This window comes from Geospiza fortis, unplaced genomic scaffold, assembly GCF_000277835.1.
Source record: "Geospiza fortis unplaced genomic scaffold, GeoFor_1.0 scaffold366, whole genome shotgun sequence".
Lineage (NCBI taxonomy): Eukaryota > Metazoa > Chordata > Aves > Passeriformes > Thraupidae > Geospiza > Geospiza fortis.
The window spans coordinates 5,922,316-5,937,981 of record NW_005054342.1 but is presented as its reverse complement, the minus strand read 5'-3'; the positions used below and the strand labels follow the sequence as shown (position 1 = coordinate 5,937,981).

General features: G+C 41.3%; 1 protein-coding gene across 1 annotated transcript in view; it reads right to left on the bottom strand.

Moving 5' to 3' along the window:
* The window catches only part of ATP10A (ATPase phospholipid transporting 10A (putative)), a 112,085-nt gene that overhangs the window by 55,968 nt on the left and 40,451 nt on the right, over positions 1-15,666 (bottom strand). The window contains exon 3 of the mRNA XM_031058370.1: positions 11,757-11,961. Within this exon, the coding sequence (XP_030914230.1) occupies positions 11,757-11,961 (205 nt within the window). The remainder of the gene's footprint in view (positions 1-11,756; positions 11,962-15,666) is intronic.

Below are 15,666 nucleotides of genomic sequence, written 5' to 3'. Positions count from 1 at the left end.
CTCACGCTGCTACTGCAGAGGCCTCTCGCTTCATGCTCACGGACAGATGTAACTCTCCCCACCCTCCAGTGCTTTCTCCTTTCTGGAAAGATTTCTAGCAATCTTTCTGCACCATTTCTTATGTGCTGGAAGAAAACTTCCATTGATTAGTGGCAAAAACATTGCACAGTTATTTTAAAGTACTAGCACAACAGCTCAGGTCAGCTTCTGAATATACCTTGTCCTGCTCCTGCTCTAGTCCAGACTGCTGGACAGTCTGCCTTCTTGTGGGATGAAGTTCTGCCAGAAGAAATGGTTATGGGAAGGACTAAGATCCTTCACCCAGAAGAGAGAAATGCCAAGCACTGCTCTTACATCATTCCACAAATAAAACCAAAACACCACAGTCCTGATGGGAAAGAGAGTGGTCAGTAATGCAAGGATTTTCTTGTGAACAGTGAAACCTATCAGCAGCAGCTGCAGTGTCAGGATGCAGTTAAACACACCAAAGCTTGATGACCCTACCTCAGCCTGGTGACAGAGAATCTGGATAAAAGCAGCTTCACCTTATGAAGTATCATGCTTAAGAAATGTCTCTAGGGTGTGAGGGAAACCTGTAACATACAGCAATTGCCTAAGGAACTGAGAGACTCCAGCCCCTGGCAGCTGCAGGGGGGCACAGAGGGAAACAAGCAGTCCTAATGAAAAGACACCTTTTATTCCAAATACTACAGGGCAGCATTTATATCAGCACTATCACAGTTTTGCCAGCCTTTGCATGAGCATCTCCAGCGTGAGAAGGTGTTACAATCAAGTGAAAACTCCCCAAGCTGGACACTGGCATGCTGTCTTCTCTTGGATTCATATTTTTTATCAACATTTACCATCACATGCCTGTCGTACTGCAAACATGGCATTCAGAGTGAACCTTCTCCATTTAATCCCAGCAGTTCTTGTCTCTTTCTGTTCTTGTCTCTTAGCTCTGTGGAGACGGTGGAGGTGCAGCTGTGAAGATTAACAGTCAGTCTGAGGCCAGCAGGCTGTGGTTGGTATACACAGAACAGGGCGGAAGTTGGGATGGCTGCAGAACACTTTGGTTAGCAGCTTCCCCTCTGGTCTATTTTCATCTGCTATCTATTCTACTGAAGAAGCTGCTTTGCAATCAACATGTTAAAGTTACCACCAGCAAAATGAAGAACACCTTCTCAAGGAATTCAAGGGTGTTTTATTTTTCAGACACCAGTTGATTGCATGAATCTTATGAAAGGAAACTCACAATGGTCTTGTCAGTTCCAAAACTAGCAAATGAGCTGAGGGGAACGAAAATGCATCGTTATGGCAGAGACTGAGGTTTGCTTCCCTTTTTAGCTCTCTAGACAGCCTCATACTTCAGGCAAGCACAAAGACTACAATGTTCCTGCGTAGTCTTGTCTTCAGTAGTCTGTATGCTTTGTTCAGATAAGTGTGGAAATCAAACATACATGAATATGTATATATGTATATGAATATGACCTGTTGAATTAGATCATAGCAGCACAGCAGAGTCTATTATTCCTGGGCAGGCTTTCCTCACCACCTGTCTTACCCTCTGTGTAGAAATCAACTACTTGGACTTCTGCTTTGATACGGTCTACTCTCTTGATTTGGCCTCTTAGATGGGTAAGGAATTGGCTGGATGGCCATGTCCAAAGAGTTATAGTCAATGGTTTGGTATCCAAATGGAAACCAGTAATGCATGGTGATCCTCAAGGGTTTGTACTGGGGACCAGTACTATTCATCAGTGACACAGACAGTGGGATTGAATGCACTCTCAGAAGTTTGCAGATGACACCAAGCTGTGTGGTGTGCTTGGCATGCTGAAGGGAAGGGTCTATACAAACCTCATGAATAAGGCCATGTGCATGTGGGCTGGGGCAATTACCAATATCAATACAGACTGGGGGATGAATGGATTGACAGCAGCCTTGGGGATTAGCACCGGAGATACCAATGGATGAAAAATTGGACATGAGCTGGAATTGTGTGCTGGCAACCCAGAAAGCCAGCTGTATCCTGGGTTGCATCAAGAAAGTGTGGCCAGCAAGTTGAGAGAGGTGATTCTTCCCATCTACTCCACTGTCATGAGACCCCACCTGGAATGCTGTGTCCAGCTCTGGTATAAGTAAGACATGTAACAGGTAAGTCTGGTTTCACAAGAGACCCACAAAAAGGATCTGAGGGCTGGAACACTTCTCCTACAAAAAAAGGTTGAGAGAGTTGTGGTTGAGCCTGGAGAAGGCTCCAGAGAGACCTCATTGAGATCTTTCAATATATAAAAGCAACTTTTAAGAAAGACCAAGACAGACTTTTACCAAGGCTTGCAGTGACAGGACAAGGGGCAACATTTTTAAACTGACAGTAGATTTGGATTAGACAAAAATATACATTTTTTACTAAAAGGATGGTAAAATACTAAAACAGTTTGCCTAGAGAAGCTGTAGATATCCCATCACTGAGGTTTCAGATTCAAGTTAAACAGGGCTTTGAGAACACTGATCTAATGAAAAATGTCCCTGCCTTTGGCAGGAGGGTTGGATTAAGCGGTCTTTAAAGATTCCCTTAGAACCCAAATTACTCCATGATTATATGATTCTTATGCATATAGTCATTATTATAAGTATTCAAAAAATGTGAGATGTTGAAGGGCAACCTATGAGAACAAATGTCACACAAAAGACCAACAAAGAGAACATCAATTGATGAAACAGTTTGTTTCATTTTTCTTCCATGTCATTATCAGTTATCTAACCTACAGATCACAAACTTCCTATGAAGTACCAGGAGACAGATTTTTGTTTCTTAGTAGCTGACATGACCCACCTCCATGCAGCTACTAGCAGGACAAAGTCATTTTCAGTCCTTCCTACTACACTGCAGCAGCTTCTAAGTGAGATCCCCATGACCCCAGCCATGCAGGCCACATTGCTGTACAGGTATATGAGGCCATTTGGGGTATAGTTTTCAATCTGTTTTTAAATCAAGTCATACCAAAAGTACAGTATGTAGAGAAGCTTGGAAAAGTTAATGAGAGGAAGGGGAAATGCTTAAGAAACTAATATGCACTTTTACTCCAATTCTCTTTCTCCTGGAAGCCAAAGGCTGTGTTCCCTGCCTGATGTAAACCAGTCTATTTTCTGTACCATTAAGAAAGCTGAATTAGGGTATTAGCACTTCTGTCTATACATCTCCATGCACTACTGATATTTTTAATTCAACACCAAATAGAAGTGTAAGCATTATAGTGCTGTGGGGAGAAGAGTATCTTGTCCAGTCACATACCTGCAGAACAACTACAGCTCTCTCTCTTTGTCATGAGCACACACATGTAATGGAAAGTATCTGACCATCACAGACTCATAGCAGAGCTTGAAAGTATGAACCTGAGTATAACCAACGAACAGAAATGTTCATGGTTTCATTGAAATATCAGTTTTGAGACATACAGCCAGCCACTTCCCATGTAAGTAACATTTCAATGCAAATTTCTAATGATCACCATAGCTTATCACCACTAAACTGTGTAAAAGACTTGGAGGTTAGCAGCAGGTGGAGAAAAGAGAAGTGGGATGAGAGTTCACATCCTTGATGCTGAAATAAATACAGGAGTTCCTCATACTGTTCCTCTCCCTTTTCTGGTAGAAAAGCAGAGACCCCTTCTCCACCTCAGTACTCTCAAAGGAACATGAGACCATACTAATGTAACTGGGGTTATATATGGCTCAATACTGAGAACCCTTCTGCTCTGGAAAAGAAGGTCTTTCCATCCCTTCCTAACCACTGATACTGCCATCTGGGTTGTGGTTTCAGAGACCAGTGTAACATGACGTGTTTCCAGCTCAAAAATCCTGGCCCTGAAATCATGAGTTCTCAGTGTTACATTGCAAAAACTCATTTCCAAGAACATATATTCCAGGTATTTCCTGTTCTCAGTCCAATGAATGGCTAAGGAATAAACAGTTCTAGAAATAAACATTTATTCAGTCAAATTGAATTAGGCTATATCAGAAAAGTCAAGACAGAAAAAAAAATTGGAAAATCTCTTCTTAACTTGCTTTAAATGGAGAAGTTTACTCTTCTATAACAGGAAAGCAGTATAGCATTTTATTTTCTCTATGGACCTGAAATGCTTTTTTGTTTTCTAATACTTTTTCAGGGAAACAGCAAAATGAAGAAATCCTGGGTTATTGATACAGAGAATGAAATTTCCTGCCTCTACAGAGCTTTAATGCAGCACAAGCAATGGCCTAATACATATCCTTACATGGATTCACCACTGTTCCACCAGTGCTGGAAGGATTACCCTAGGGATGAGAAGTCCTTCACAGCCATGACACTCAAACTTAGATTCATCAATTTAGCCCCTTTAACCTACATTAAAACACAAAACCAAACAACTAATGCTAATGGCAAAAGTCAACTACTCAGCACTCTTCAAATTCTCATGACTCTTCATCTACTCTCCCCCTCCCTGCTATTGCTTAGATTACTATAGCTAAAATTTCCTCTTACAGTTATTCAAATTCTTTGTCTCTCTAATGAAGCTCTCTCAAAATGCAAACTTGTGGCCTGGACACCTGTGCAATGGAAACTAGAAGGCGGTGATAATGGTGCCCAAAGCTGACCAAGGAGGAAGTGAACCATCATTCTTGAGTTTTTTTTATTTCCCCATGCCTCCCAGTGCGGGACTGCTGACTTAAGTGCCATGGTTAGGTGTGGAGTGAAAAATTGTTCTCAGCCTTCCTTTAGCACGTTTGGCTCAGACAGAGTTTGCCACAGCACCAATTTAGGTCATTCTCTGCACCAGGTTGTTCTGCACGCATCTGTTATATGTTTGTTTCTCGGTTAGAGAGACAGCAGTTGCTTCCTCTTCAACTAGGCAGGTCCACAGTTTCCACACAAGTCATCTCTGAACAAGATACCATCCAAAAAAGATACAACAATATAGGTGTAGAGATTTTCATAACAATTCATTCCTATCAAAGAAACGTACTGAATGTTCAAGGCATTACCTCAGACAAAAGCCTTTCTCAGGGTGTGACATGCTTGAATCTTGCACTGACAAACACAAGTCCTTTTACAGGACTTTTTTCTCTAAAATCTTCAGCTAAACTGTAAAATTAAAAAACAATAGGTTTTAATTTATAATTCTGGTAATGCATCTCAAAAACCATTGTTTACTTTTGCCTGTTTGGTTCATTTTTTTAAACTTTCTTTTCCCTTGGGAAAATTAATTTTGGCAACACCTGTGGGATGGAGCACTAATCTGATGTTTTAACATGTGCATGTCTGGAATTTTCAAGCCAATTTTTATCACCTTCTGAACCTTCTCAAAATACTGCAAAAGAGAACTGCACAAGGGGGATAACTCCCAAAAGACGCCAGAGAGGCAGTTGCTGTTATTGTGGCCTGGTTCTACCTTATTAAAATGCTCACAGTCAAAACAACACTGAGTCAAACAACAGTGAGTATCCTGATTTATTCCCATCTAAATTATAATAGTGTACTATTCCCACTAATTGCAGGTGGATGGTTGCCTGAGGGTACTAGTCAGACAAGAAGTGACAGGGAGAATATAGCTATAACTCTCTCGTCTTGCTGTAGAAAACTCATTCAGACTCTTTGAGATAAGAAGCTCATATCAACACGTAAGTTGAAAACTAGTCTGCCTAGGAGTTGAGCTGGTTTAGCTTCAACTGTTCCCTCAAACTGGGCTAGTTTAGACAATGCAGACTGATGCACAAGAAATCTTAGCTCAGTTTAGGCTAAACTAACATTTGAAAATTGCTTTATCTTTTTTTTTTTTTTAGTTTTTCTTTGAGTGTGTAGAAAAACTGAATGCAAAAGCAACATCTACACTGAGATACCAAGGCTGCCCTGTGCACTGTTTACACACAATCAGCATGAGTTGCCCTTGCCAAAGTATCTCATACACAGAGCAGCCTGGATCCACCAAGTCAGGCTTACAGTGCAGCCCTTCTAGAAACCAATCATCTCTTCTGAGCTAGCGTCTGCCTGGGACTCACAGGGAAAAAAAGAAATTGTATAAATGGCTTAATGCTTCAAACAGGGAGCTGTGGGACTGTTTCTCTAAGTCCAGCTGTAGCCAATGTATTTCCAGCACAGTGCAGGACCAGGAAGGGCTGGAATGAAAGCTAGATCTGTCAATTTAGCCCAACTTTCAGGCTGGGACTGATGAAAAAATATGCCTGCAGTAAGCATAGGCTCTGCATTTATACATATTCTAGAAGTATTCACAAACTGACTTGTGAGGAAATCAGATTCATCAGTTATTTTGGTGCTAGTCTGCATGCAAATGAACCTCCCAAACAGGCAGACACCAAATTCAGATGCGCTTTTCAGACAAAGTAAATAAGCAGTCACAAAGTAATTTGCAAGGCTTATCTAAACCTGTTTAATCATGCTAGTAATAAGTTTGTTTTGAACAAATTTCTACTCTTAGGAGAAAATGAGAAGGAAAAAAATTCATCTCCTACCCCCCACCAGCCCCACAGGGATACATGCACCTTCTCACAGGGGATGGCAACTGCTACATTTGGCTTAGCTTTCAGCTGAACTGAAGCTTTCCACATAAACATCCAGGACAGGGGCAGTGGTTAATAAACCTTAAGCTGCTCCAGAATCCACAGTGAGTCTTTGTGGATTTTGTTAAAAGGCATACTGAGTAAAAACAGTGGAGCACGGAAATGTAAATGTTTTTCATAAGTCTAGATTCATACTATCAAAATATCCTAAATCAAGTTTATGAAATCTGAAAGGGAGTTTTGAGCTCTCACAGCCCGAGCTGTATCTGCTTATCCACTCTCTGAAGAGCGGCTGACATGACGTCTCTGATGGATGGAAAACATTCCATAAGCAACTGCAGAGGGTGTGGTGGCACGGCAGCTTGCAGAGTAGCACAGAAAACACATTGATTCCTCCTGCCTACTGTGTCTCTTGTTAGATACAGTGCACCAGAAATGGCTGCCGTGACTTGGCAGCAGTGAGGGTGGGTTTGAAATTAGGAGGAAATGGGCAGAATACCCAGAATACTCCAAAGAGTGGGTTTGGGTTTTTATTTTTTTTTTCCAAGAGATGTTTACTGGTCATAGCTAACATTGTTAGACCACAAACAGTGGAGTTTAGCACAGTGCTTTCTCCTAGCTGCATTTGCCAGTGAGTCATGCTGCACACATGAACCTGATCTGTATTTCAGGGTGAAGACAGTCCACTATCCTGTTCGTTTTTAAAACATAGCATGCAGAAGTATGTCTATGGCTATTTTAAACATTTCTAACACATCCTGTTGCTGTAGTAGCAGAATAACAAGAACACAGTATTTAAAGTCTTGGAGGAAAAAATGTCAAGGCCTTTGTAAAATCTCCTGTTTTCTTTTTTTCTTTTTTTATCTACTCACTGAGTGATTTTCTTTTCTCTTGTTTGTTTTGAGTCTACAACAACAAGGTATAATTCAAACTGGTGTCTTCAGACATGGAAGCCAGAGGAATGTATCAGTGACTCTTCTCACAGCTTGTGCATTGATAAGGTGTAGAATCACATACACAAAGTACAGGTTTATGTCTGACGGACTGCATTCGTTAACAAACATGCAAAGCTAACAAGCAGTATGTTCCCAGTCTACTATAAATTACTCAGACAACTCAAGGCAGCACTAAAATAAGCAGTATTTATGGTCATTCGTACCATAAAGGAAACTAGTTTCCTGGAATTCACAAGTGGGGAGATGCAATCCAAGCCCACAAATGCTGATCCTGGACCTTCTGAACATATGTTCAGAGTAAAATAATGCCTGCAAAGCACCAGAGACAAGGATAGAGAAAAGCTTCTATAATTTCTTATTGCTTCTATGAGAATCAGGCTAAAAAGGTTTCAGAATGCTACTTTTCTGAACAAAGGTTTGGAAGAGGGAAACTGTAAGGCCTTTTCCTCTCGGAGACTATGGACTGTATATGCTGTTACTGCTGAAAAGAAACACACTAAGATCCTTCTGAGGATGCTGGAGGAACAGTGGCCTTTCCAGAGGACAGTTGTATCCAATATAACAGTGCTGGCCTTGCTGGCCTTTGGAGAAAATGTAGTGGCTGCAAGAGGACTGCCTAGTGCAGATGCCACTTCAGCGACCCCAAATTGGCAACCAGGCTGTCTGAGAGCTCAGCACAGACCTGCAGGGCTGTAAATTGTGTGGGTGCACACAAGGCAGGAACAGAGTCAAGAAAGCACAGCATTAGCTTAAAACAACAGTTCCTGCTGCCACCCCCACTCCATTCCCATGCCCAGCTGAGTGACAGGTATAGAAATAGCTATCCTTCATTGACCTGCTTCACAGGCATGTGCTCCAAAGTTATCAGTTAGCTCATATATGAAGCACAGACAAGCCAACCTTTGTAAAAGTTCCTTTTAAAAACCTGAGATACTGACACAGAGACATTATTCAAAGACAGCTATTAACAGCTGATACTTTGAAAAGAAGCTTCCCAAAAATCTGGTTTTTGTCCTGTGATAAGCCACATGACAAGGCACGTCATTCTGTAAGGGAGGTGGGGAAAGTGTTTAGTAGTGTGGGAAAGAGAGGGCCAGGACTACATAATTTATTTGTTTGTTTTCCTGCTTGAACAACAGGGCTGCAGAATGACACAGAACCAAACAGCTATAAACATAACTGAGAGTTGTTCTTCTGAGCAGAGTGTTAATACAAAAATTTTAAAAATTCTCAGCCAATGCATGAACAGGCTGGGATGCAGGTCTTGTAAGAGACTTGGGAATAAGCTTCTCTGAGGCTTGGCAAAAGGAGGGTTAGCATTAGGTGTAAGAAAATTTTGGTCATCTGAAGTATTTTATGAGATCCAGCACTAAGTTCTCTCTAGTTGTGACAAATTAAGACATATCCAGGTAGGAAGTGAACTTCAGCCCAACAGACAGGCATCACCTTCTTATTCCATGCTACTTGGCTGTCCTCCTACTATTCATCCAACATTTTCTGAGCACCTCCCTCCATCCCACTGCTGAGTGTCTCTCAGCAAGGAAATACCTTCAAGAATCAGTAAGAGCCTATCCATACTAGCTAGTATGGTGTGTGAAAACTAATGCTGCGGCATGAATTAAATTAACAGTATGCTTAGAGAGATTTTGGCCAGGATTTTAATGAGGATGGCAAGTATTCTGCTGGATAACGTATGGGGTGCTGTTACAGAGAGATTCTGTGATGCTGCAGCTGCTGAAGACTTCTTACTTGCAAGTGTGCACTCTGCCTACAACTTAGTTGATGTAGGAACCCAGGCTTGGATATTTCCTGCTTTCTCAGCTATTTTAAGAGAGGGGAGGTAATCACATGTGGTTTTCTTACAAGTTCTCTTTCAATACTTGCCTCCTTGAGGACCAGTCCTGTTTTCATTGGAATGAATGAGCTTTTTGTCACTGACCTCAGTTTAACCCCAATTGACAACTGACTATGGACCTCACAGCTACTGTAGCTTGGCACCTTGTGATCTAAAATTTGTTTTTAAAAATATTTATCCACATTTTTCTGAGCCCACTTCTGAGGTAGAAAAGTTCCATAATCATCTTATGATACAAAGAACTAAGATATGGAAGGAGGATGGGCTGGAGATCCAAGGTATGCTAGGTGTCTACAAAGCTGATTGCAAGTATCTAAAAGGCAAATAATTTCCTCAGTAAAGCAGGGTATGCTGAGCTAGCCATGCCACATACACTGTGATGTGCTTGGCACATAGAGGTAGCTACGCTTCCCTAGGCAGGAACTGTTTCCTCAGCCTTCTTCCTCAATGAGGCCCAATTTAGTCTTTGATAATCTTTAACCTGTTTGAGGAAGAAATGGCCACTCACTTCCACACAACAGCCTAAAGGTTGCAGGTCTTGCCAACCTGTACAAACTCCAGAGCTGAAGTCTTTAGCTGCCTGGATTGGATCAGCAATTTAAACCTCATTGAGTATGCCAAAGATAATGTTGCTGGGGTACTCCCTCCTGGTTTTCCTGCTGTGTTAATGCATGCGTGGAATTGCTGGTTGAAGACACAGAAGTGACGCCACAACTGATGGGCTCAGGCACACATCTAGGTGCCACAGCTCACAGGAGCAGGGCAGTCTGTAGGGCTGGCAGGTGTCCTCTCAGCCTGACAGCTTCCAGGAATACTGAATCAATACTCTGCTGCCATGGAGCTGGGGATCCCAAGGCAGTATAAGGAACTCCTTCGGGCAGCACGGGTCTTCAAAGCCAGTTTTCTGACAATTTGTAGTTGGACATGTCGATTCCTTTCACCATATTTACCAACACCTAATGATGTGTGTCCAGTGGTCTCAGATCACAGAAATCCAATTATCTGCTGTAGATGAGTGAAGGACACGGTACCTTCCCTTTGAGACAGAGCTGGAATGTGGCCTTAGCTTATAACAGTACCCACAAATGCAAAAACACACCTGTGTTCAGTTACCTAAATGAAATCTACAGTTTTTGTCCTACATAATGTACCTGAAGTCACATAAGAAGTCTGCGTTGGCAGAAAACTGTGATCCATCATCTGAGCACCTCCCTGAAGCTCTATCCAATGGAAGAGATTTCCTCTCAGCAGGAACAGGAAGGCAGGTTTGAGCAGCAATTCAATTAACTTTGAAACAATAAGTTTTTGAAACACTTGGCCTGTAGCTGATTGAGCTTGTTGCCACAGTGGTAGGTGCCATGTCATATCTAAATTCTGTGTGGAAATCACTGATCATTAAACAAGTCCTTATCTCACATTTTTACAAGCTATTTAGAGAAAAGGTCTACCTACCATAAATAATTATTTAGAGGGCACATTGACTTTCATCCTGTTGGTTGGATAATAACTTCATTAATGCTGATCTTTCTCAATACAACCACAGGCTTCTGTAGTTACCTTTGATGACAGTGGTAAGGGCAACAGCTCCCATTGTTTGCAAAATCCCTCAAATTAGAAGTGCTACTAGGAGAACCAACTGAGTTGTTTTGGTTTTTTTTTTAGCTGAGTTCTAAAAAATTTTTTTTTTTTCCTGACAAATACAGGAAGCTGGAGTTAGCTGGTAAGAGGGATGGGAGAGGAGGACATACAAATAAATACTATTTCAATAAGATCATTAAAGCAAGTAAAACTTCAGGTAATTTCCTATAATTCTGCTGTCAGTAACTGATCTGGATTATGTTTTGTTTCAAAATAGTGCTGCTGGGGAGAGATAAGCACAGTGAGAGAGCAGTAAAACAGTTTTTGAGCACAGATACCTCCAGAATGAATGCGTGCTGTCCCTTGAAATCTTACAAGCTTTAATGCTCCAAGTGCTGGAGGGATATTTTCCAACACAGAGTTTGAGGCAGATTCCTAATTGAAACTGATCTGGTTTGCAGGCAGGAAAAGTACACGTTGATATTTAAGTATTTTCTCCTTGGGCAGTTAAAATGTGTTTTCAAGAATCAAGCTACTATAGAAGCCATTAAAATCCTCCATTTTCCAACCACGCACAACTGCCCCAAATAATTCCTATTCAGATTCAGGGAAAAATGATGGTAAAACTTCTGATACTATGATGAGGTCAGTTGTTGGCAAGTGCTAGCATTTTAATGACAACCATAACAACAGTTCATCAGCACTATTAGATCAAGCGGATTTAGCTGGTCTGGAGCATATTGGTAACCAGCTACTTTCTTAAAAGAAATTCTTATCTTAAATGTGAGTTAGGAATGGAGACTTACCAGCTCTAAGAACCTCCTCACCACCTGTCTTTGTTTTAAGTTAGTTTCACCATCCAGGTTGGCTGTTTCTATGTGGCACAGTCCATCAGGATCACTTGAGGAGAGCAGCAATATGTCAGCAGGTATAATTTCATTACAGCGAAGCTGCACAAAGTCTCCAACTTTCACTTCTTTCCAGTATCTGCTTATATATTTCTTCTCAGTTCTGAAAAAAAAAATATAAACAAGCCTTTTAATGAAAAACATTGCACCGATTGAGATGCTTCTGATAAATCTGGTTTGATTTGTAACAGGAATACCTGTTACAGGAGTGCCTTTGGAAGATCAGAAACTCTCAAGTTACCCTGGGAAAAGTCAATGCAGAGTGCCAAGAGGCCGTTTCCCAGTGACTCAGAAAGAAGTCTGAGTTACCAAGACCCTCTTTTAAGATCCAGAGGAAAACATGTTGATGTCAGACTTGACTAAGCAGGGTAAACAGGAGCTTCACACATTCTCCTTTCTCTCCCTGTATGCTCTGAGTCACCCATATGACCCCAAGAAGGAGAGGAGTGCCCATACTGTGTGAAGAGTCACTTTTAGGAGACATGAGAACAGGTCTGGGGCCAGGACACCTGCTTAGAATGGCTCATGAATGTTCTCCCTTCATGTGCCACTTGCTGATGCACCCTCACATAGCTTCCCCTTGTTCCCTTTTTCAACAGGGAGAAACTCTGTATACTGCTGCACATCATAGCTAGACAAAGATCCCTAAATGAGAGGAATTTCATCACTAAATCTAGAACTAAAAGGACATGTTGTGTGGTAAAATGCAATCCTAACTACTCTACTGGGAAAGGAGACTCTAATTTATTTTGAGTATTTCCACTCTATTCCCATTCTAGCCAGAGTGCTGTCTGTTACATAGCTGATTCCTGCTTAGTTACCCTGAACCTTTCATTTTGGAGTACAAGCACTAAATCTCTCTAGTTTTAAAGGCCATACTACTTTGCTACTTTTTTAGTTTTTAACTTCTTCTTGAGAGCAAGAGGAAAAAGGAACAGGTGACTGCTTAATTCATTTTAGCTAAAATATCAGGTTTTAGTTTTACAGCAGGCACAGACTCACGTGCTTTCTTGGCATTTGTGGAAAGTGATTTATTCTGTTGTGATTTTGAAAGAAGTCAATTTCAAAACAGCCCCAATACTGACTTGTTAAAATACCTCCTGAAAATGGGAAGCTAATATACTGACACTTTTCTAAGCCATTAGAAGGCTTTCTGCTGTGTGAAGACCAAGATAATTGTCAGTGCTAGCACTGTCACCAGAGACTGTCTCCTGGGACAGCACTTTAACTGGCAGAATGAGATTCTGATGAGGGGTGGGGAGAGGTGGCAGCAGCTGTTTTATCTTGTTTAAAGTATATTATTTTTAAAAACATCACTTTCAGCAGTAATGTGAATAGATTTGTAACAAAGTGAAACAGGGAAATCCTGACAGTGTTGTTACTTTGGAGTTACTGATAGTTATGCCTTCACTGGTGTTAAAGGAATTAGTAACTAAATTGGCATTTATTCATGTATTTAGCCAAAGTCCTAACAATAAAGGATCAGGTATCAGATCAGGTCATATTCCCCCACAATTTCTTCCCTTTAACATCCAGTTTATTAGCGGAAGAATGAAAATTATAATTGTGATTTCTATTTTGATAAAACCTGAAAAGGATTAGTATGTACCAAGTGTAAAACATGATAATCTCTAACAAAGGCAAGTAATATACCTGCTAGGTGCTGAAATTACACATTTTCTTCATAATCAGGCTGAAACAAACATTTAACTTTCTCTGCTAATGAGTATGAATAGCTTTGAAACCCAGTGTGACATAATACAGTACAAATTACTGCACTGCAGATCTGAAGGGTTTGTTAGCTCTGCAATCTGTAACTCCAAATCCCTTTAAATGTGTCTGTTGTTCTTCATCCTTTTAATTTAACTGTGAAACTGGGTGATGTACAAATGCATGTACAAGGAGCAGCAGCACAAAAGCACGATCAGGATAAAAATAGCAAATAGTCCCATACGATGCTATAAGCACTACTATTTTTTATTTAATTTCTATTGTTTGAAATAGCATTGCTATTTTAGCATTTCCTCATCCCTCACATGCTTAGCAACTGTCACAACTATATACACGGTGGCAGGAAGGGTGGATATTAAGCAACACAAGGCCAAATGGCTCTGCTGGAATAAATGAAGCTGTTCAACCTGGAAAACAGAAGGCTGCATGGAGACCTTATTGTGGCCTTTCAATATATAAAGGGGACTTGTGAAAAAGACAATTATTACCAGTGCCGATAGCCACAGGACAAGGGGTAATGGTTTTAAACTGAAAAAGGATAGGTTTAGATGAAACATAAGGGAGAAATTTCTTATGGTGAGGCTGCTGGGACACTAGAACAGGCTGAATGTTGATGCCCCGTCCCTCTAAGTGTTCAAAATGGGGCTTTGAGCAACCTGATATATTGAAAAGTGTCCCTGCTCCTGGCAGGAGTATTGGACTAAGCGATCTTTAAAGGTCCTTACCAAGCCAAACCATTCTACGATTCAATAAATCTATGAATGTAAGACCTCTCGGATATGCACCAGGGCCCAGGGCACAGCCCCCTTCATTAGGCACACAGGAACAATTTGGCCCCATATTCCACTTGATCAGCTCTTTGCTAACGAGGGTCAATAGTGGATGGAAAATTACTGTCTTCATGGAAAATTACTTCCTAATCCTCTTTAGACTGGGTTGCTCTGTGTCCTCTAGCAGAGCTCTGAACTGAGACTTGTCTCACTGCAGCCAGTGAATGGTCACTGCAAGCCTTCTCTGCAGAGTATGGCATGATCCTGTCTTCACATGAGGTGGTTCAGAAACTACCTGGACCATGACTACATCAGGCCCTATGAAGCTTTCCTTTAACATTCTCAGCCTAGTCCTCTGAACATGCAGGTTAGCTCACCTTGAGACAGCCATCATATTCTGCAGCCAGTACAAACACACCAAGTGACCCCATTGATAAGGTTAAGCTTTTTCCATTGATTCTGCAGAGACAGGACTTTGTTGTCCAAGTTTTATAGTACCCACTAAATGTTTATTCTTGCTGTTATATTGTGCCAGTAAGATTATATAATATAAAGAGTTAGAAAAGCCAGACTTTCTACAAGAGCCCAAAAGGATTGCAGTCCTCTGCAGTCTCATTACAGGGCTTCTGTGGTGGTGCATTCCCTACCCCCTGGGATCTGCTCTACCTCCTCAAGCCTATCCTACAATTTCAATAATTCTCATTAGGCCTTGGCTTTTGTGTAATGAGTTGGGCAGTGAAATGTCCCTTGACCATACCAGGAACCCTTGCACAGCTAAGGTGGAGTGGTACTGTTCATATCAGGGACACGTGCTGTCTGACCAAGGAGGGCAATGAGAAATAATCAGTCACCCCCTAACACCCTTGGAACATTACCCACCTGAATCATAACTGCAGTGAAACTGGGCTTTTGAATAATTTCAGTAATTACCAACTTGGGTTACAGTCAAAATGGAAATGGACTAATGAAAAAAATGCCAGTCATCTTATGACCTTACAGACAGCGGTCCTATGTGAGGCCATTTGAATTCTACCAGACCACAGGAGACTGTACCAGCATGTCCCTCAGAATGGGATGCCACTCAGAGCTTGCAAAGTATCAAGACTCAGAGGACTGTCACCAAAAGCTGATGAATTGGCCTGGGCCGCCACCCCCAGTCCTTGACACTGAAGCCTCTCCCATTGAGAAATGCCAAGACATTCAACATGAGTAATTCACTGACACTGCAGTGAAACGAAGTGGAACTTACAACAAGTACCTCTGTGCCTATATAAAAAATATATACACACACGTGCACACACATCTTT